This window comes from Chelon labrosus (assembly GCF_963514085.1).
Source record: "Chelon labrosus genome assembly, chromosome: 16".
Lineage (NCBI taxonomy): Eukaryota > Metazoa > Chordata > Actinopteri > Mugiliformes > Mugilidae > Chelon > Chelon labrosus.
In genome coordinates this window covers 6,305,946-6,327,841 of record NC_140349.1, presented here as the reverse complement: position 1 = coordinate 6,327,841, position 21,896 = coordinate 6,305,946, and the positions used below count along the sequence as shown (strand labels likewise).

Sequence of the window (21,896 nt, the reverse complement as noted above, 5' to 3'; positions counted from 1 at the left end):
AGAAATGACAGTAAAAAGTTCCACGTGGACTGTTTTTTTCTTCTTCTTCTTCCATTTAGTTTAATTTAAATAAACACCTACAGCACTCTTTACCTTTCTTGGATATTTTGCATTACATAAACATTTTTTTTTTCTTCTGCAAACAAATAATATAAAAGTTCTTTATATTTTATGCTTTTGTTGTCCGCCTGCAGTAAAATAGTATTTATAGTTCTCAAGATGCAACAACCAACACAACAATAACATACTTCCGGGTTCGTTTTCAAGTGGCTTGTGTCAGTTAATTGGAAATTATGGACACATCTATTTAAAAAATCATAAAGCTGACTCATGTGTTATATTATCTAATATTATCTGTTAGTGATTACAAACTAGGTTAGACCAAAGTCAGCCTTTTGCGTCACAATTAACTAATTTAATTATTAAAAAAACTCAAAAAGGTCTTGTGTAACAGGAGACTACTTATTTTCATTTAAATATAACTTTTGTTCATGTAAGTCATACAAAATACATGCAAAATATAACCAGTATTAACGCTTTGTAATAATTTTTATCATTATTAATTATTATTTTAACGCTCATTTACCACAATGCAACTGATCACAAATGCTGCCTTCGATGCCACCTGGAAAGCGCAAACTCCTTATTTATACATTCTACTGTAGGTGAGACGTACAATTCTTTATTTATTTTGCTGATTTAAAAAATTTAAAACTGCTGCTCAAAAACAATGTTGTTACTTAAGTGGTAAATACTCATTATATGCTAATTAACCTTAAATTGACGCTTAATAGAAGGCCACTTCCTCTTTCGTGGTGAATTTCAATATTTTTTACGCGGCATGTGAACGCAACATAAGTCCTTAACGTTCGTGCGTGACGTCAGGGCGCGTACTGCCCAGCCAAGATGGCTGACAGCATCCCGTTAAATCCGGTGCGGAAGAACTCGAGGAGGGTCCCGCATTACAACGCAGCCAGACTTTCAAGGTACGGAGGGGCTTCCGGGGCTGGTTCCTCGGCCGCGTACTTAAGAAGCGGCCGCCTGTCTGAAATATTTACCGCTTGGCTGCCTCGCTTGCCTCCCTGGCTCTGTTTACGGGTCGTGATTGTTAGCTTGTTTTGCTAGCTCTGCTGCTTCTGACAGCTCCTTCGCATTTTTTTTCTTTTTTTGTTGTTGTTGTCTGCTTTGACAGCTGCTTGGCTTCCTCAAACCCCCCATTTAAAAAGCTGAAAATCCGCTTATTATTTATCGCATCTCTACAAATCCCGTACAACCACTTTTATCAGCTCTTAGTTTTACTTTAGCGGCAGATATCTGCTGGCTGGTGCGGCTCAGTCCCCCTCTGGTACTTGATTTAAAGTCACATGATGATTCTCTCTGTGTTAACCAAGTTGGTCGCATGTTTGTAGGAGAGCAGCAGCAGCAGCATACTGTAGTCATAATTCATCAGCTTGTTCATTTTCAGACCGGTCGAAGATGAGCTAACAATGTCCACAGGTGAGGATTGGACTGGAAGCGAAATAGGCACATGACCAGGTACTTATAGTCCCAGCAGCAGCAGGCTGTTGTTATCCATAGAAACCATACAGTTCATTAGGTACACAAGTGAAAATGAATGCTTTCTAATATAACAGACACTGCACTAAGCTCCTCTTCATGTCTGGTTTAATGTTCAGTTTATGTTGAAATGTATTTAGGGTTAAAAACAACATATATTTCTATTCTCGGGCTATAAAATAGACAGCCTGGCTCTTTTATGTCTAGAAAATGGTTATAAACACCTAGAAATGTTCAAATATTATACACGTAGGGTAATACACTCCATTAATTAAAAGGAAATACATTCTAATAAGACAATCCTGCTCTAAATCTCCCTTCGTGACTGTTTATAGTGTTCAGTTTATGTTGAAACAACATCAGAAAGGTGGTAAATCATCTCTAAGATCGCTTTAGATGATGTAGTTTGTGGTCTCAGGGTTAGGGTTGTCAAAATACTAGGAACTACTGTGGTTACAACACAATACAGTTCAGTAGTACGACAAACCACAGGGGAATTAACAGCCCTATCAGTTATTTCACACGTATTCTGAAAACCATGAGCTTCATGAAGCTAAGACTTAGCGCAAGTCCGTTATATTATAATGCATTTGTTTTCACTAGCGTACCTAATGAACTGGCAAGTGCATATTTACTACAAATGGCTTTGCACATAACCAGCTTGTTTACCTGCTCCACCACTTTTCCATTCTGTTTTATGGGAAACCCTTCCACCCCTCTGAATCACCACCTCCCATGCTTTGAGTAATAAAATTAATGTGGGACTTTATTGATCTCCGGGAAGAAGTGATCCGATCTCATCCAGTGATCCTGAGGCTTTTAGAGAACGCTAGATAAAGCTTTTTTTTTTTTTAACTGATAAAGAAAGAGAGTAACTACTGGCAACAGTGTCGGTGCCGCACCGGAGAGCCAGGAAACCTTTTTACGAACCAGCCCACGTTCCTGTAGGATGGAGAGTTGAATCATTATGCAATCGGATGTGGGTGTTTTCGTAGCATGAAACACTGCGGATAATAATATATGTGGTAGTTTGTTGGCACATTTTAACATTGTGCTGCAGACCACACATTTTAAGCAACAATAACTCTGGAAGTCTTCCACAAACTGTTGAGATTTAATACTAAAGTTAAATCTAATGATCATATCTGAGAATGTGGTGTGCAACTCAAATGTACTGCATTCTTCAGACAGGGTTATTTAGCATATCCTCACAGATAGAAGTTGGATTGACGCAATATTAATAGTGATATAATGAAATACAGTTCAACAGCACCTCAGACTAAAGCTTCGTAGTGCTAAAATCATCATAAAGATAAATTAACACCTCGCTACAACTGAAAACTGAACATTACAGATATCACAGTTTATTTATTGAAGGCGGATTTATTGAATTGGACAGTAGTGTTAGTTATCAATCAAGTGTGCCTAATAAACTGGCCACTGAGTGTAGGTATAGAAAGTTTACATTAGGTTTAGGTTAACTTTGTAAAATCAGACTAGCAAATATTTTGTCCGCCGTCACATAGTCCCTTATAAACCCCATCATACATGTGTTTTTACTGTTTATGTAGTTCAGTGAATGTTGTTACAGTAAATGACTTAACCTGTCAGTGTTCTCTGTGAGTGGATGCATTGTACTGGTTGTACTGGTTTCATTAGCACATCTTGTGTTGTATGTGTGTTTTACAAAGTAAACAACACATTTTCATTCTCCGTGTTTTCAGACTTATATTTGACTGCATCAGTTACAGCTACATGGAAATAAAATATGTTTTTTACAAGGCTTCTTCCACCATAAGAGATGTATTTATATGGAGAAACAGTTCTTAATCTAATTCTTAATGTAGTAATCGCTCTGTTTCTTCAAACACTATCTGCATGTTTTACATTAGTATGATGACTTGCTCTTGGAGGGTGTTATCGGTGAGGACCAGTGTGGACGGTCAGTCTTAATCTCATAATCCCGCTGATGCTAGTTTTATGCTTGTTCACATGTCCTTGTTTTTTAGTAGGTACTAGATACTCAGTCATAAACAGTGGAGAGATATTTGAGGCTGCTTATTTTGTGCTCCACTTGACGCATGGTCTTTTAGTAGGGATGCACGATAACTTTTTTAAAAACCGATAACTTATGTACCAATGGGTACAAGTCCAGGTGTCTTCTTTCCGGCTAGCTTGCTGCCTTCTTTAGCCACGCTGGCGTCCTCATACGCCTTCAAAACCCCATCGAATCGATGGCGTATGTTTCAAATGACTTTTCATGTTCGAGGTATTAAAGCTGGTGCTGATTTTTCCACCTCGTCGCACTTTCTTTAAACATTTATTACAAACAGCCAGAGAAATGTCATCCTCGGAAACTTTGAAAAAGTCCCACACCACCGCCGCCACCGCTGCCATGTTGTTTACAAACCTATGCACCTTGTGCTGCATTAAAGTGGTGACGGAAGTTCCCTGTTCCCGGCTTGAGAGTCGTTTTTCCGGCCTTTTATGTTTCTGTGGTTTATGTGTAACATCCTGGGTAACGGCAGCTACTACCAGAATCCTGACCCAGTTGACGAGTTGTTTTCCGACATGAGGGAGTATTTTAATGATTTTTTTTTTCAGCCAGAATGTTGTTTTTCCGATTATACCGATGCCACTTGAACGCTGCATTCACTTCAGGCCGTTCAGGTCTCATGTGGGAGTTGGAGCGATTGATGAAAACAACCACTCACACCGCAGTACTGACAAAAATATATATTATATATTATCGGGGCCATGACGTCATAATTTCCAGATACCGGGCCGATAATTATCGGAGCGTTGATTATCGTGCACCCCTATCTTTTAGTGTTGAAACCACCGACCTGTGAAGTGAATAACGTTGACGATCTCGGTACGATGTTCATGTTCTTCTGGGAAACCTGGATCCTGGCATTTATGTGGGTTTAACTCTGACATGTAGCACCACCCGAACATTGTTGAAGACCGAGAACACCCCCATGGTGATGGCAAGGAGGGGTTCCTTGCGTTCTGGTACCATGTGTTCCCCAGATAAATGACGCATTGACACCACCGGACCACCGTCTTCCATTGTGTGTCCATTGTAGTGGCTTTTAACAGTGGACAGGGGTCTGCATGGACACCCTGACTGGTCTGCAGCTATAGAGCTCCATATAAAACATATTGCTATCAGAACAGCATTAACTTTTAAAGCAATTTGAATGGTCTGCATCAATGACCCCATCTCCGGTCCACCTCTTTTCCTTCCTTGGACCACTGACCACTGCAGACCAGGAACACCCCACAAGAGCTACAATTCTGGAGATGATGTGACCCAGTTGTCTAGCTGTCACAAATAGTCCCTTGTCAAAATCACTCAAATCTTTCCACTCGTCTGTTTTCCTTGCTCCTAACATCAAGTTTTGGGGACCAGATGTCCGCTCGCTGCCTGATATGTCCCACAGTCTGACAGGTGCCATCACAACCAGATAATCAGTGTTATTCACTTCACCCGTCCGTGGTCATAATGTTACGGTGTATTTTTATCTCGGCAAGGCAAAGTTTGCCTGCGTCATGACATTCAGACTCATATCTGTCAGCGTGTTGAATCAGTGACGGCAGTAGCTTTGCGTTAGTTCATATATATATTTAAAGTTCTGATAGAAACGTAGCGTTGGGAGTGTGTGATCGAGGATAAAACTGTTCAAGGTTTGCATTTGGTCGCTGTTGTTTAAAGTTGACACTGATGGCAGACACAAGGCAAATGGCCTTGACTTTATAGCAACCGAGGGAGCAGCTCTTCTTGTGGTGAACCTGATATCCTCTCTGGTACACAGTGTTCAGTGTGATCAACAGCAGGTCATGTCTGCTCATCGCATTCAGCTGGCTTTCAGTGGAGGCCACTTGATTTTTTACATACTTAAATGTCAAATGTATTAGACACACAAACACGGTTTATTGTTGTACTTTTCAGTTTTCTTCATAAATCCCGGTGTCAGCGTTGAGCGTGTAGCCTGGGTTTTTACAGCGGCCCCTTTTCCTGTTTCCTTGTGTCCAGACTTTCTCAGTTTGTCAGAGTGGCCTCATGAATAAGACAATATGTGTTCTCTCAAGAGTGTTTCCACTCTTCTTTATTATGTGAATGGGAGATGTACTCTGCAGTCAGTGACGGAGGAACTGAGCCAACTCCTCCAACTAGCTTTTTATCTTGGCTTTTGTGCTCTCCGTCACTGATTGAGGCACATCTGGTGCTCTGAAAAGTTAGATTAGAAGTAGGCGCAGCACTTTGTGTAACAAACGTTTTGAATATATAAATATATATATGTGTGTGTTGTTTTCTCCGTTCACCTCGAGCAAATATCTAGACAGAAACTGTATCAGGCTGGAGCCGTCTCTAAAATTGCACCTTCAAATAAAGTGTTGTGCTGCAGACCACAGTGTGCACCGATTCCAAGTCTTCATCTTGCGCTGCTCTTTCAGATACTCCGTAGAAGATGAGTCCTCTAACTTGGATGAGATGCCTCTGATGATGTCGGAGGAAGCCTTCGAGAACGATGAGAGCGACTACCAGACGCTGCCCCGGGCCCGAGTCAGTCAGAGACACAGAGGCCTCGGCTGGTTCCTCCTGGGAGGATGGAAAGTCCTCTGCGGCAAGTATGTCTGCATCGTTGCTTTATTTATTGTTTGTTGATAAGTTTTCTGCTCGTGATCTCTTCCTGATGCTGTGAAACAGAAAAAAAAATATGATGAATGGTTCACATGCTGTACTTGTGCAGCAGCTGGATCTTTTTTTGTTCATCCTGTTGAGCTCTCCTTGTTTTCCGGAAGAGAACGGAAAACATGCTAAAACGATTTTAAACAAAAATAGCCGACATGTGTTTGTTTTAGGAAGATGCTATTTCTGCTTTCTTCTTCTGCAAAAAAAATAAAAAATACTGTCCTCATAACACTACACAGCGCTCTTGTGTGTTTTGAAAGTAACATTTTAACACAACGCGTTCATGTTCTTGCACTGAATCTTTACTTCGTGAAGGTTCTGGTGTTCAACATTAGTTTAAAATAACAGAGAGAACAGGTGACTCAACTGTGTTTTCATTTTGGAGGCTGCTATCGAATTGTGTTGTGTTGCACAGACACCTTTTCCTGTTTGTATGACACTTTAGTCATCCTCCAAAACGATCATCCACTTGAATCACCACCTTTCTGACACTGTTTCAGCATAAACTAAACATTATAACAGTCATGAAGGAGGATTTAGTGCTAGTGTACCTAGCGAACTAGCAAATTAGTGTTTTATGTTGTTTATGCATTGCTGTCGGGCTGTAATCACTCTCTTAACATAAATTTTAGTTCAAATTTAACCAAAAATTATATTATCGTCTAAGAATGGATACCAGGTCATGTATTTATAAGAGAAATGCACTAATATATGTTGCTTTTAACCCTATATATCATCTACACTTCATTCTCTATTAATAACCAGATCCACTGTGCTTCCGTTTGCTCCTTTAACCACTCTGGGAGTTGTTTTGTGATTCTGTAAATGCCTGTGTAGTGAATAATGTCAGTGAGTATGCCCGTGGTGATCAGCTTGGATTTTGAATGCACTGGTAGCTGTGCATGAAGTGCAAAGAGAGGATAAGGGCATGTTTTTGGTCGAGTTCCTCGATGCGCACCATCAGTCCAAAAAGATTTTCAGGTCAAACAGATCCTGGCGGTTTATCTGACTAATGATTAATTTGACAGGTTTTGTCCTCTAAAGACGCTCCTCTCCGGCTAAGAGGAGTGTTTGTTTGTGCCAGAGCAACAGAGTGGAGCATTTATAAATAAGTGTTTGTGCAGTAATTCAGCGCCACAACGAGTAACGTTCACCGAGGTATGAATTTAATGCAGTATTCGTTTTTTTTTTTTTAGAGGGGTTTTGTTGTCAGCGGTGCATCTCCAAATGAAGCCGCGTATTGATCCCCCTCCCCATCCCCCCGCTAATGAACAAATCGGATTTTTCACAGCTGACCAGTTTGATGCTTTCCAGTAATTTTATGTGTGCATAGTGTGGGATTATAAAACGCAAATAATTCACGCTGAATAAGCCCCGACTGTTCAAATGACTTATTATTTGAATAGCATTCATTTGCTCAAATAATCGCTCTTATGAATCTGGACTCAGAGTGCACAGAGACAGAGAACACAGAGGCCAACACAAACACCGCTTTTTTTATTTTTTTTTCCCGCCAAAGTTGATTTATTTAGTTTTATGTTTTGCCAACTTGCTTAAAAAGTGGAAAAGCCAAGTCGTTCAGCATGACGGTATACACTGACACTCTTTCCCCCCAGGTGCCAGTTTAGGTCACGCTCACATCAAGCTGCTCTCATTGAAATTTACCCCCACGCTACACCACTGTTTGCATTTGATATCAGATGTGGGAGATAAGCTCCCGTTGTAGTCGTAACCAGGTTGATAGAAAGTCACATACTTTTTAAAAAGTCAACGTGAATCCATCTGATTTCAAAGCTCCTCTTGAATATCACAATAATAATATTGGTACATTGGTAAGCAGCAGTCAGTTAGAAGTAAAAAATAATAAAACAAATGTTGTTATTGCATATTTAAATCTGTGGAAGTGTTGGACTCCCACAGAATTTGCAAGAAATTAGCATTTAAAAGTGCGTAAAGGTACGGACATCGTCAAAAAGTTTTTCTTGAACGGCGCATACTTCCTGCGTGAAAGGAATTAACTCTTCCTACCAGCAGGTGGCAGTAGTCTGGGTTTGTCATTGAAAAGTGGAAGCAGGAAGTGCTACGTTTAGCTGGTACAGAGCTGGCCTCTCTTGAATCATGCTGATCAGTTGGTCTAGAGTTTATTCGTTCTAGACCAGAGGTCTTCAACAGGGGGTCTGCAACCCTTAAGAGGTCCGCGGAGGTACTACAGGGGGGTCGCAAATTTTTTTTCCATAAATTTAAATGTCTTTAAATACATAAGTAGGGGGTCCCTGCTCCATCTCTCCATCAGTTTGGGGGTCCTTGGCCTGGAAAACGTTGAAGAGACGATTAAATGTTCAGATGAAGATGTAAGACAATAAGAGCCTTCTGTGTACCCTTTGGTCTTTTGTTTACTTTCGTCACTGCTTCCCTTGCCTTGTTGAACACGCCGCAAACATTAGGATCACAAACGATTAGCGATGGCCCAACTTTAACCGACCATCAGCTTTGTGTGTCACAGCCATATAACAGATATAACATTATTAATGTAGGAAGTAGAAAGAAAAAAGTTGCAGAGGTTTGTTACCTCAGACGATTTAAGGCCACTATTATTACTTTACTAATTAAAAAAACTCCAAGAATTTATTGGCACAAATGTTACAAATCAAATCAAGAACATTAAACTAAAATTCAACATGATCCAGTTGAATTACCAGCTTTCTGTTACGGATTATGAAAATGCATTAATAAAGTGCCAGATATTAAATTAATAATAAATCTTTTTTTTGTTATTTTTCACATATTTTTAACAGAACTAAACATGTTCTGGCCAGGCTGTCTGTTTTAGAAGACAGTTTTGTGGAAACTGTGAAAAGAGTGTGTTGGGGAGACGAATCTAATTTTATGGTTTCATGACAGATTTCCGTGTAAAAGTCAGTTTCAGGTGATATAGTTAAAAAAATCTCCCTATTTTTCAGTGAATGTTGGTCACAAACAGGCTTAGCTTCTTCCATTGAAAGAGACTGTAATAAACCAGTACTTTTTCAGGCTGCTATTGTCACCTGTCACATTGGTCAGTATATTTCTTTATTCTGTGGTGTAGGACAGTGGTTCTCACCAACATAAATGGTCAATAGAAAATCTGCAAATATTATAAATGTGTGTATGAAATTTCCGACCCTTAAGCCAGGAAATACTGGTTCTAAAAAAAGAAAACTAATCATAAACTAATGTTTAAATCTTCCTTTCCAAGCTGCTGTGACTGCCTGGCTCACATATGTCGGAGGAAGAAGGAGCTGAAGGCCCGGACAGTTTGGCTCGGCTGCCCGGAGAAATGTGAAGAGAAGTACCCCAAAAACGCCATCAAAAACCAGAAGTACAACGTCTTCACCTTCGTGCCTGGGGTGAGTCCCAGCGGTTCTCTCGCACGTCCTGTTCCGCTTCACATTTTTACGCTCAGACCTTTGCTCTAAGTGCACTAGTTATGGCTTTTGTTGTCTTTAAAATCCTCACAGTCGCAGTTTATCCTGTTTTGTTTTCCGCACATTAAGCAGTATATAAAACACAGTAGCACTCAGCGGATGTAATTGTTAACTACTCCGTCATTAAGTCAAGGGTTTAACACTGTAGGGGACATTAGAGATCCATCAGAGTTACTTATTAAAAAGCAACTGGTTCCATGATTAAGAGCGCCGCCTTTGGCTCAGGCCATTAAATGTCAACTGTCTATTAGAGACGTAGATATTCTCATCGATGCTGAACCGAACGGCTCTGTTTTCCTCCCTCCTCCTTGAATTATTAAATACACACAAATTGAGTTTAGCAGTATGCATTTTTCCCTAAAGGTCGGCGGGGTTCATTAAGTGCAGAGCGTCGTCCATTGATCCCATTGTCTCTGATAATCTGTGACCAGACACTAGACTCTCATTATTGCAAACATTATTCAAATCTTGACCTTACATGAGTGGAATACTAAGGGCTTCCCGTTGATGGATAGCCCATTAGCAAAGTCGGTAAGTCACAGGTGCTACGCTCGTGTTTGTAATATAAGAAAGTCTCTGGTGAATTCCACCTGAAACGAGATCTGATCGCAAACTCGTGTGGATTTTATCTTCCTGTTTTCCTTCATCGTTTGCCTCCGCGTTGGATTATTCTGCGAAGCGTCAGCACTAACTGACAGAGTACCAAGTTACCCCGGCCTTGTGACATCCGTGCCCTGAATGCCATTTGAAACAAAGTGTCAGAGTTTCCATTAGGTTAATGTAAACTTAACGGCATTAACGTGTATCTCGTTTCCCCTCCTGGAACGTGTACAGTCTGCCCATCCTGTCTGATTTGTTGTTGCCGATGCATCCTCCTTTGTCTTGTCTGCGGCGTGTCGTCATCTTTGCTGACATGTCCATTCACCGCCGTGTATCTCCTGTCCCCTCTCAGGTTCTCTACCAGCAGTTCAAGTTCTTCCTCAATCTCTACTTTCTGGTGGTGGCCTGTTCCCAGTTTGTGCCGTCGCTGAAAATTGGATATTTGTACACGTACTGGGCGCCTCTGGTAAGTGCAGTTCCCTTGTTATTGTCAGTTTATAAGTCTAGGGTGCCATTGTGTCGCTGTTAACCCCATGGTGATATGTACACCCATCAGCCAGAACATTAAAACCATGGGAAGTCCTTGCATTTTTGTGGATTTTACTTTGATATGAACATTTTTGCAGACCAAGCACACCCCCAAGGCAACGGGAAGTGGGTTTATGTGTTCCCCAGATAAGCGAGGCATAGGCACGTTGTCATCCACACGCTGCAATCATCAAACCAGGCCACCTTCTTCCATGGCTCTGTGTAGTTCTAGCTCTGATGTCCATTGTAAGAGTTTTCCGCAACATACAGAGGTCAGCATAGACTTCCTGACTAGTCTGCAGCTACGCACTCCCACGCTGACTCCTTTCTGTCACAACCAGCATCAGCTTTTTCAGCAGTCTGAGCTACAGTAGCTCCTTTTGTTGGACTGGCCAGAGATTGCCCTGTGCATCAGTGAGCTTTGGCCTCCAATGACCCGCCCGTGGTCTTCGGTTCATGTCTTTTCCTTCTTTGGACCACTTTTGATAGATGGTGACCACTTCAGACCAACAACACCCCTCAAGAGCAGAAGTTTCGGATATGCTCTGACCCAGTCCATCGCAATTTCTCCCTTCGTAAAGTCGCTCAAATTCTTCCACTCATGCTACTTTGAGGACCAAATGTTCACTTGCTGCCTGATATATTCCACCACCTGACAACTGCAGTGATAACCAGATAGTCAGAGGTCATAATGTTATGGTTGATTGGTGTATATAACAGAAATGAACAGTTTTGATCTTGTGCCGTAGAAAATATAAACCTGTTTAATGTATTTAGTAAATAACGTTTTGCCTACACTTTTCTCTAATGTGTGTTATTGTTATTTGATTCTGGTTTTAATAAAACTGACGTTTAAACCTTCTCAGGGTTTCGTGTTAGCCGTTACCATGGTGCGCGAGGCCGTGGACGAGGTGCGGCGCTACCAGCGGGACAAAGAGATGAACTCTCAACTCTACAGCAAGCTGACAGTGAGAGGTCGGTGAAAGGAACCTTCCCTCCGTCCTCCTCGTTGCTGTAATGTTTGCTGACATTATGATAATGGATATTACAGCTTATATACTCAAGCTCTCCCCGTGCAGTTTAGTAACAGCACTCCACTGGATCTACGCTTTCAACGGAAGTCCTTCTCCTCGCTGTAATTGCATTGATTTTTTCCTCCAGATTTCTGAAGAGTATAATCTAAGATCTGTCCCGTAGTTGAATGGTTTTAAAATCCCCTAGTGTGATATCCATGACCATCACCAGGATCGTAGCGTTTCACACCCTCTTCCCTAGTCTTATGCACGTGTGCACACTTATATGTGTTATTGTGAGCACAGTAAAAGAAGAGGAAGGGTCGCGGCGGGATAATTGAGAGTGACCCTTTGTGCCATTGTTTTTGTCTGCGCCTCAGACCAGAGATGAAAACAGACGGGTATTACATTATCACACTGGCGGTAATCAATCTGTTAGAAGGTGAGAGAGAAAGAGAAGAACAATTGCAAAAAGTGGGTTGTGGTTTGAGGAGTCGGTGTCGTTTTTCAGAGGGGCCAGAAATCAATACCTGCATTTTATTACATAGCACTTTAAAGAGTTTCATTTTAATATAGTTATTTTAGGCTTGCTGTGTGTTGTCTTTCACATTTTTATTCATCTAACTTGTTTTTGTTTTTCCTCACCCTCAGGTAAAGTTCAAGTGAAGAGTTCAGACATACAAGTTGGAGACATGATCATTGTTGAGAAGGTAAACCTCTCCTCTCACGTCTTGTAGATGTGCATGCAAGGATTTTAAATAGGTCTGTTTGGGGTTTTATTTGTTTTAGCTGCTTATTTGACTCATGGACACATTATATTGACATAATTTATACATAGTAAGTGGGAATTTAGAATTTATTACCTTAGATGGACTTCCACGAGGGTAATTGCCTGGTTAGAGTAGTTTAGTTTCACATAAAAAACACTAAATAAATAAATAAATAAATAAATAGATGTAGGATTGTTAGAAAATATAAATAAAATAAAAATAAAAATTTAAAAATTCAATAAATAAAATAAAATATGCAAGCTTTGCGTATGTATAAATCTACAAGAAATAGAAATAGAAGTAAACATACACTATATACATAGGGAGGATAAATGATAAGGTGCAATAGTATGGATGGAAAAGCACTGACATGAATAAGATGGAGTTATCTGTTGCAGAAAGGTGAGTTGTTTATTATTTTGTATCCTGCGTTGCTATTAAATTGTGCTGTGACTGTACTCAATGCAGAATCTTAACGCTTTCACTTAGTTTTTGCTATTTTTTCTCATACCCTTCTTATCTTTGTGAAAGTTTCTCGCTACGTCTGTAATTTTGTTTTTGGAGATTCGTTGTATTTGGATAAAATGCTTGTTTCTGCACATTTTGATTGATTTAAAAAAACAAAAAAAAGCAGCTTCTTCTCCTTCACTCTCTGGTCAAGGTACTGACCTTGTTTAATTATTCAGGAAGATTCAAGAGGCTTTCGTCTCTGTGCTCAATAACCCGCCACCATTTGCATTTCTTAGCGTTTTCTTCTTTGTTTTTTTGCAGAACCAGAGGATTCCTGCAGACATGATATTCCTGAGGACCTCTGAGAAAACTGGTGAGCATTCAAACTGTTGCCGTAGCTGTCTGTGTTAATGCGAATCAAGGCTGGATTGAAAGTGAGAAACGGATCTTCAACAAACAGTGCCTTACAGTTGAACTTTGAGTGGCCCAAGGCTCTCGAACAAAGTCATCATTTGTGTGAGAAATGTGACTTTCCTTTTTCTTTTTTCTTTTTCCCCACCACACTTCCTGTCCTTTTGACATCATCTGATCGAGTCACCCTGTGATTCATATGATTTATCGTACATTGTTCAAGTGACTGATGATGCAAAGTTCAATTAATCAATGAGCCACGTCAGATCCTGGCTCTTTTCTGAGTCGCATCAGGAAGGAAATGTTCTGAGGACATCATTTCCATCAATCTTTCATATGTCAATATGCTTGGCAGGGATTTGTTGATGTCTTTGTCTCAAACACACACACACACACACACACAAATACATAAAACACATCTTTCTCTTGCACACACTGGCTCGTATATATTTTGCCTCTCACATGCTCGTACACCCACCCTCCTCTCGGTGGTGTTATGTGAGGAGCCGAGCTGCCGTTTCAGCGGGAGGAAAGCATGAATCATCCTCCTTGTGTTAATGTTTTCCATCATACTTAACCCTCCGGGGATGGTTTATAGTTGCCCTTTACCCTCCCTGTCAGATAGTTGCTCTCATCCATCAGTTTCATATGTAATATTACCTCAGATCAATACGGGTCACCACTGCTCAAATTTTATCAGGCCCTGTGGTGTCGGCAGCAGCTACAGATGATTTGCACTGTGCTGCAGGCACTTTATTAATTCATTGTTGGTACTGGTATGTGGATTTATTACTGTAGGACAATGTATATGAATACAGAAAGCACCGTTTAGTTCTTTAATACATGTTAATGTGCATTTTAGGGATTGATTGATATTTCTAACCTCTTTATGTACTCAAAACATGATTGTACTTTGTTTAAACTGTCAAGATTGACTTTAAAATTGCAGTCAATATATTAGATTAACCCAAAATGTGCATATTTGTGGGTGATAATTCCAGTTAAATACGTATAAATCATGTTAAATCGTCCAGTTTTCTGTGAAATTGTGATCCTGCAGGTGAGAATATCTACATAAACAATGTAAGGCTTCACAACATGTAACACAATACACTCAACAGCATTTTGTGCCTTGTGTTGTTTTTTTTTTTCCAGGTGCGTGTTTCATCCGAACAGATCAGCTGGACGGAGAGACGGACTGGAAACTGAAAGTCGCCGTCGGCTGCACGCAACGACTGCCAGCGGTGGGGGTATGGATGCATTTAGTCAATCTCTGGTAACACGCAAAAGCCGTCTGTGAATAAGTGAAGGAGTGTTGTGTGTTATCTCTAAAAGCATTGCTCATCGAATGTCCTTGCTGTGATGGAAACCTAATCACTGATGACAGACAGAAGGAACAATCTGAACCTGACAGCAGCTTCCTTTAACTGGAGGCGATACTCAACACTTAAGATTTACGTTGACTCGAGTTTTTTTTTTTTTCTTTTTCTTTTTTTGCCGCTTAATGTGATCAGAGAATTAAAGTTTCAGCATGTCATTTGATGAATGAGCCGTGGAGTCTGTATTAGATTTCGAGATACCAGAAGGTTGTAACAGTTGTCTTTGTTTTTGGCCGGTATGCAGCTTGTGACTTTTTAGTTTGTTTTGAGAAATTCCCACAATCTGTCTGGAGTCGAGAGGAAGCAGTTTGATCCTGTTTTGCAGCAACAGATGCATATGATTCACATTATTAGTCAAGAGTCTGCTGATTGTGAATAGTAAAGGGTCAGATCATAAGTATTAGATTTATTGGGTAACGATTGATTTTAATATACAAAACTAAAGTCCCATATTAATGCGTTTCTCATCTACTTAAACATGTAGTTTGTTCTTTGTTCAACTCTCCAGCAAAGCTAGGTCTTCACCAGGGTTATATCTGCAAGATTCCTTTGAGTCTCTGCGCCTTTGTCTCCAAAAAGCTGGGGCAACATTACTCTCCATCGGGGGTTCAGTAAAATAATCTTCCCTGCTCCTCTTTAACCGCTCTGCCCATGTTCTCACCAGGAGAACACTATCTGAGCATGACTGAGGGTCTGCCCGGCCGCTGCAGAGGCTGCATGCATGCATGCCTGCCTGAATAATTTAATATTTACAATCAATTTTGTTCCACTGCAGAGGTGTGGGGGGGTCGCTGGTGTTGGGTGCTTGACAGACCATAGTCTGCTGGCTTATATGTTAGGATGACCGAGTGAAACATGACAGACGGTTCAGTGTTTATTATCGTGACTTCTTGAGGTTGTGTTTTGTTTTTGTAAATCCTCCAAACCCGAAGTTTACATAAGTTCTGTTTTGTTAGTAGGCAGGATTTATTTTAAAGGACAAGTCTGTCGATGCTCTATCCGTATTTATGTCAGCGAATCTCACTAAAAAGACAAAAAAACAACAATGAATCATCTCACTAACCAGCATTGCCCGTGTTGCATGAAGTCAAAAACAGATGTAGCTCAATTCAAATGGAAATTGTGAGCGTGTGGTTCACGATTTCATTGTGCACACAAAATGCTTTGTGTTCAATTGGCAACATCAAACTTAAAGGGGAATTACTGTTTTTTACAACCTGGACCTTATTTCTGGAATAAAATACGATTGTTTACTCACCTATGTAACTTTTGTGTAATTTGTAGTCCTTTGGGAGATATTTAGATCCACGTATATCCTTATAGTGGGAGTGACTGGGGCACCGAAACGCAGCCTCTAAATAACGCATTATCTGCCGTGAACCTCGTTCATTTCACCAATATTTTGTTATCGTATGCTAGTGCTATTCCCCGATGAGTCCGGAGTTACCTGTTATTATCCGGGATCTGTAGATTGACCTACAGTGCCCGGATGATGTCTTCTGACATGGATGATGTCATCTCTGAGTGCCGCACGCACCTGCGACGGTCGGCTTGTTTACCTGTAATTTGCTGCTGCTATAGTTTGTCCACAACCTCAGAATTGGAAAAATATTCAGCCATGTTGCAAAAAACTAGTGTTTCGGTGCCCCAGTCACTCCCACTATATGGATATACGCAGATCTAAATATCTCCCGAAGGACTACAAATTACACAAAAGTTATGGGTGAGTAAACAATCGTATTTTATTCTAGAAATAAGGTCCAGGTTGTAAAAAACAGTAGTTCCCCTTTAAGTTGAACGAACACCACTTCTTGACAACTTTTGACGTCTAGATGCCACTGAAGCTAACAGTTTAGCGAGCTAACACCTGGGTGACTTAATGTAGGAATTGCAACAGTGTGATGAAAAGATGAAGTGGTTTCTTGACATATTATAAAACTGTGAAGAGAACGCTGTAAGACTTTTTATTAACATCGCGTCACAAATCTTTATCTGTAGTTCCATTTATGAGTCTGTAAATATCACAAGAGGGTGCGGTTTATATGAACTATTGCAATAAACACAATAAATGCAATTCCGTTTGAAGGCAGTATACTTCATGAACACCGAGCCTTTTGTGTACAAGACTTTCTACGTTGTAACCACCAGCTCACGAGTTTCCCCTAAAGTCTGCGTTTGAGCTTGTGGTTATGACACGTGAATCTGTTTACACAAAATGTGCTGCTGTAAGAGCCGTAAGAGAACACGGTTGCTAGGCAACTGTTGCTGCCTAAAGGCCATCAAGGCTAAAAGTTCAGCACGCTAACCACTGGATAACTTAATTTAGGAAATCAAGATTTTGAATACCAATCATATGGAGTTTTCTCGTGAACGCAGTAAACCTAGCCGTATGTGAAAGCAGCATAAATCTTGAACGTCAAGCATTTGTGTGTACAACTTCCCATAATCATGAGCTCATGAGTTCTGTTTAAAGGCAACATCTGTGCCGCCGGGTAAAGCTTTGCGACCAAAAGCCTCGGAGGCTAATAGTTTAGCAAGCTAACGACCTGGTAACTCGGTGTGTGAAAGCGCAAAAAAGGACGAGACTGTCGAGAATCAACATTTTTGTCAAACATGCTATAAAATAATTTATTTTTTATTAACTTACCATCCATTTCTGAAAAAGGCAACAAACATGTCAAAGCTCGTGAACTTGGAGTCGTGAATACCACTAGATGGCGCCGTTCATGTGTCATTCCAGTTAAAGTGGAACTACTGTTTTTTACAACCTGGACCTTATTTCTGGCATAAAATACGATCGTTTACTCACCCATGTAACTTTTGTGTAATTTGCAGTCCTTCGGGAGATATTTAGATCTGCGTATATCCATATAGTGGGAGTGACTGGGGCACCGAAACGCAGCCTCTAAATAACACATTATCTGCCGTGAAACTCGTTCATTTTGCCAATATTGTGTTATGATACGCTAATGCTGTTCCCTGCTGCTATTCCCTGTTCGCGGCAGATAATACGTTATTTAGAGGCTGCGTCTCGGTGCCCCAGTCACCCCCACTATATGGATATATGGTGAAATATTTATCTCCTGAACAAGTGCAAATGACACAAAAGTTATATGGGTGAGTAAGCGATTGTATTTTATGCTAGAAATAAGGTCCAGGTTTTGAAAAACAGTAGTTCCCCTTTAACACTGTAAATCAATTGAAGGCAGCGTCTAATCTAAATCTGCTTTAGTAGGAAGTGTCTAGACTAAGACAGTCAGATTGTCCTGAGGGTTGGTCTTAAACATCGTTGCCTGTGTTTTATATTTTGAATTAATTGAGTAGAACTGAAGTGATTTACTTTTTTCTGTCTGTCATGTCTTCTTGTCTCAGGACCTCTTCTCCATCAACGCCTTCGTCTACGCCCAGAGGCCTCAGCTGGACATACACAGTTTCGAGGGGAATTTCACAAGGGTACTGTTGCTCGTTGACATATTTATAACCTGCAAACCAGATCTCAAACACATGCAGATTTCTCTATAGAAACTGGATTGACGGAGACGATGTGTATCACTGCAATGTGTTGACAAGTGACAACAATGAGGTCTTGTGTGTCCATCTGGGCCCGTTGTTATCTCCAGCAGGCATGCCTCTTACATCACAGGCAGGTTCTTGCGGCTCCAGCTCTATCCATCCTGCATTGCTTGTTGCTCAGTGATTTTTTTTTTTCTTTCTTTTTTTTTTTTTTTTTATTAATAGCAGATTAGCGCAGCCCCCACAGAGAGGAGAGCTCCGGTACAAAGGAGAGCTTTGTGGTCCGTCTTCACTCTTGGCCACACACCAGGCTTAGTGAGCGAGCACTTCCTGCGCTCATTCATCCTCCGCGGCCTTCCTTTGCATAGCGTGTGCTTTTACTCTGAGCAGGATGGGAAAAAAATGGGTTCCCACAGATCCGCAGCAAATGAACTTACCTATTTATGAGGGTTTCTTTTTTCCTTCTCGAGACGGATATGGTGGCTTTGTTTCTGTGGTCTTTATTGAGACCCTCCGCAAGTTATGAACACCGCAGCGCGATGCCAAAGTCAGAGCGGTCAAGCGTTCTGCAACCTGCCATTTATTTTTCATGCACCTCTTCCCGTGTTTGAGTGGATTGACAGGATGTGGGTGCTTAGGTATCATAATTATCATATCGGGGAGGCAATACGAGCCGAAACAGGAGCCTCGACTCGGCACTCCCGACTCCGGCCATTTTCAGCATTTGTCTTTATTTAAGAGAGGGGGTGAAACGGGTGCAGGGTGAAACAAGAGGCTCTCCAGGGGCTCATTTATCGCTAAAATCTCATCTGCGTGCACTCTATACTGTTTTAAAAGGAGCTTCTATCGCCGCGGCGAATCTAGTGAAGGTATTGATAAAGGGACTACTGTAGTGCTTCAGTCTGCACAACTGTGCGAGGTGCTTGGGGAAAATTAATGGCACGGCAGAGTCTCAGCTGAACTCAGTTTATGTTGTAAGCCTGTAAGTCTGTCAGGACTTCATTTCTTTTTGTGCATAAAACAATTCATTAAATGGGAAAAGACGTTATTTAACTCTGTGATTTGCCAAATAAAACAGAAAACTGGGCAATAATATCCAATCCATTGTTAGTTATGATAATTAAAGCTTTATTTTTATTGTTTAACAGCGTCTACAGCCTTTTACTTTGAAATCTACTAAAGCAAAACACGTCTTTCTCATCCTAGTTTTGTTTTCTTGTCCGATCTAGCAGACCTAATTAGAAGTTAGCTAACAGAAGAAATAAATTCACTTGCATTGAGGCATTTCGGCACTAGAATATATTCTTTTGTCCGTAAAAGTGGATATTGCTGTCCAACCACAATATTGCCAGCAGGTAAATTTGCAAAGTTAATAAATAAGTAAGTTTTTGTCTCTTTATTCTCCCTTTAGGAAGACACAGACCCTCAGATCCATGAGAGTCTGAGCATTGAAAACACTCTTTGGGCCAGCACAGTTGTCGCATCCGGTGAGTTGGTTTTTATCTTTTATCTTTATTAACGTCAGCGTCGGAGAGTGTGTTTCCATCCTCCCGTATGTTGTGCATTTTTCATGTACGCACTAAAAAACCCTGACAGTGCAAGAAAGTCTTCAAAAGCCAATGTGGAATAAAGAAGCACCTGAATGTCACCCCGTCTTCCTAATGTACTGGCACACAGCGGGTGTAAACGATTACTCACGCAGCTATAGTTAATGGAAACGAGCACCAATTTGTATTTTATTATTCTCGTGCATCTTCTTCTCACGCCGCGTTGCGCTATAGCTGCGCACAAGCGTCGATCGTGGCATAGAACCGTGCAGAATGAGTTCGACTTGATACCGCCATGTTTGAAGAGCTCTGAGTAAACCACACAGCTGAGGTAATCCTCCCTCGCTCCAGCCGAGCCATTCCCCACAGAAACGGTTGTGTCAGTTGAGAGTGTTTGTGACGCTCCCACTGATGGCCGCGCCATTGATTTGCGGTGTTGCTCTCCCCTCTGGCCTGACCTTGACCAGAAGAACAAACACACACGAGCTCGCACACATACACACACACACACACAAAAGCCTGACTTAGACCCCTTACATCATCTCTGCTTGGGAATGTCATTGTCCCTCGCAGGCCTCAACTTGACAGACACTTCATCGCCTCTACAGTGGGCGTCCCGGGCGCTTGAACCGGCCCCGGATCGCCGTGTATTCACTCTGTTACGGGCCCCAGTCCAGCTGTGACAAGAGAATTAGTTGCTCGCATATTCAAATTGAAGCCCCGCTCGCATGCTGAGCCACACACACTCCATTTGTCACACCGCTCAATATTTCTGAAGTTAAAAGTCAACGAGAGCAATTCGTCACATTTCTCCTCTGCTCCTGTAACCGCTGCTTTCTCTTCTCCTTTCTCTGGCTTCACTTCACTTTCCCTTGCTTTGTTTCCCACCCGTTTTTAACTTCCTCTCCACTTTTATAGTTCAGGGATTACAGAGGCTTGTATTTAGGTTTATTGGTGCCTTTGCTCTCCCATTAAGCTCATCTAATATTAATGACTCATTAATCCTTTTGTAATAAGGCCAACGTAATGAATTGGCAAATAAAGATGGCAGAGTATTGATCAGCTTTTATGAGCTTCCATAGGGCGGCTGAAGGCCCTGAGAGTCTAAGCATATTAAACTCCTGTCTGTTGGCTTGAGTGGCAATGAGACAAAACTGCCTGGGCTCAACCTTATTGTGTTTCCTCTCAAGCAGTTCATCTTACTTGACCAAGACGAGTGTGTGCGTGCGGTGCGTGTGTGAGGCGGTGGGGGTGAGGCTCAGTTAATGAGCAGCATTACTTTCCTTGTCTCTATCTTTGGCAGGCACGGTGATAGGGGTGGTGATCTACACGGGGAAAGAGACCAGGAGCGTACTGAACACGTCCTACGCCAAGAACAAGGTGAATACTATAAATTCTGGGGTTTTTTTCTCTGCAAGAAGGAAGTCACAAAGATCTATAATAAAATAAAAAATGTGTTGTCATTAACTTTATACTTGATATTGTTGAAAAGCCCATTATCGTGCATTAAAGGCCAAAACAACGTCTGTAAAAATGACCCATTTCCTTCAAATATCAGAGTTGGGTAGTGACGCGTTACATTTACCACTTTACATTTATGTGAGTAATTTTTTTGAAAATAATTGAATCAGAAACGCTGCTCTTACAACGCCACATTGGGCTACACTCGACTCTTTTATACCATTTATTCTACACATTAGATTTGCTTTATTTGTTGCCAATCATATGCAGCAACAGTAATCACACGGCTCAGTTTTTAACCAGTCAGATGTAACCGTGCAGTCACATGACCACACTGTGATGTCATAGCGGCACAGACTTTTCACACAACGCAACTGTATCGGTTTCAAAAGCTTTAAATTGTGAAAAAATTAAATTTAGACATTTCTACTTGTGTGTTAATTTGTTATTTTGTAAAGATGTTATTTATTTTTATACATTTTTTATTTTGCTATTTGGAAAATA

General features: G+C 41.0%; 1 protein-coding gene across 3 annotated transcripts in view; it reads left to right on the top strand.

Moving 5' to 3' along the window:
* The first annotated feature begins 835 nt into the window (after positions 1 to 835).
* Positions 836 to 21,896, top strand: part of atp9b (ATPase phospholipid transporting 9B) — a 41,606-nt gene continuing 20,545 nt past the window's right edge. For 2 of the 3 annotated variants that reach the window (XM_084563938.1, XM_084563937.1), the window contains exons 1-11: positions 836 to 986; positions 6,019 to 6,192; positions 9,492 to 9,642; positions 10,673 to 10,786; positions 11,715 to 11,823; positions 12,513 to 12,571; positions 13,403 to 13,454; positions 14,648 to 14,742; positions 18,244 to 18,324; positions 19,796 to 19,871; positions 21,235 to 21,311. In XM_084563938.1, coding sequence (XP_084420064.1) covers positions 907 to 986; positions 6,019 to 6,192; positions 9,492 to 9,642; positions 10,673 to 10,786; positions 11,715 to 11,823; positions 12,513 to 12,571; positions 13,403 to 13,454; positions 14,648 to 14,742; positions 18,244 to 18,324; positions 19,796 to 19,871; positions 21,235 to 21,311 — 1,068 coding nt within the window. In that variant the 5' untranslated portion in view covers positions 836 to 906. Of the gene's footprint in view, positions 987 to 1,465; positions 1,537 to 6,018; positions 6,193 to 9,491; positions 9,643 to 10,672; positions 10,787 to 11,714; positions 11,824 to 12,512; positions 12,572 to 13,402; positions 13,455 to 14,647; positions 14,743 to 18,243; positions 18,325 to 19,795; positions 19,872 to 21,234; positions 21,312 to 21,896 lie in introns of all 3 variants that reach the window. The other variant, XM_084563939.1, reaches the window with a different exon arrangement.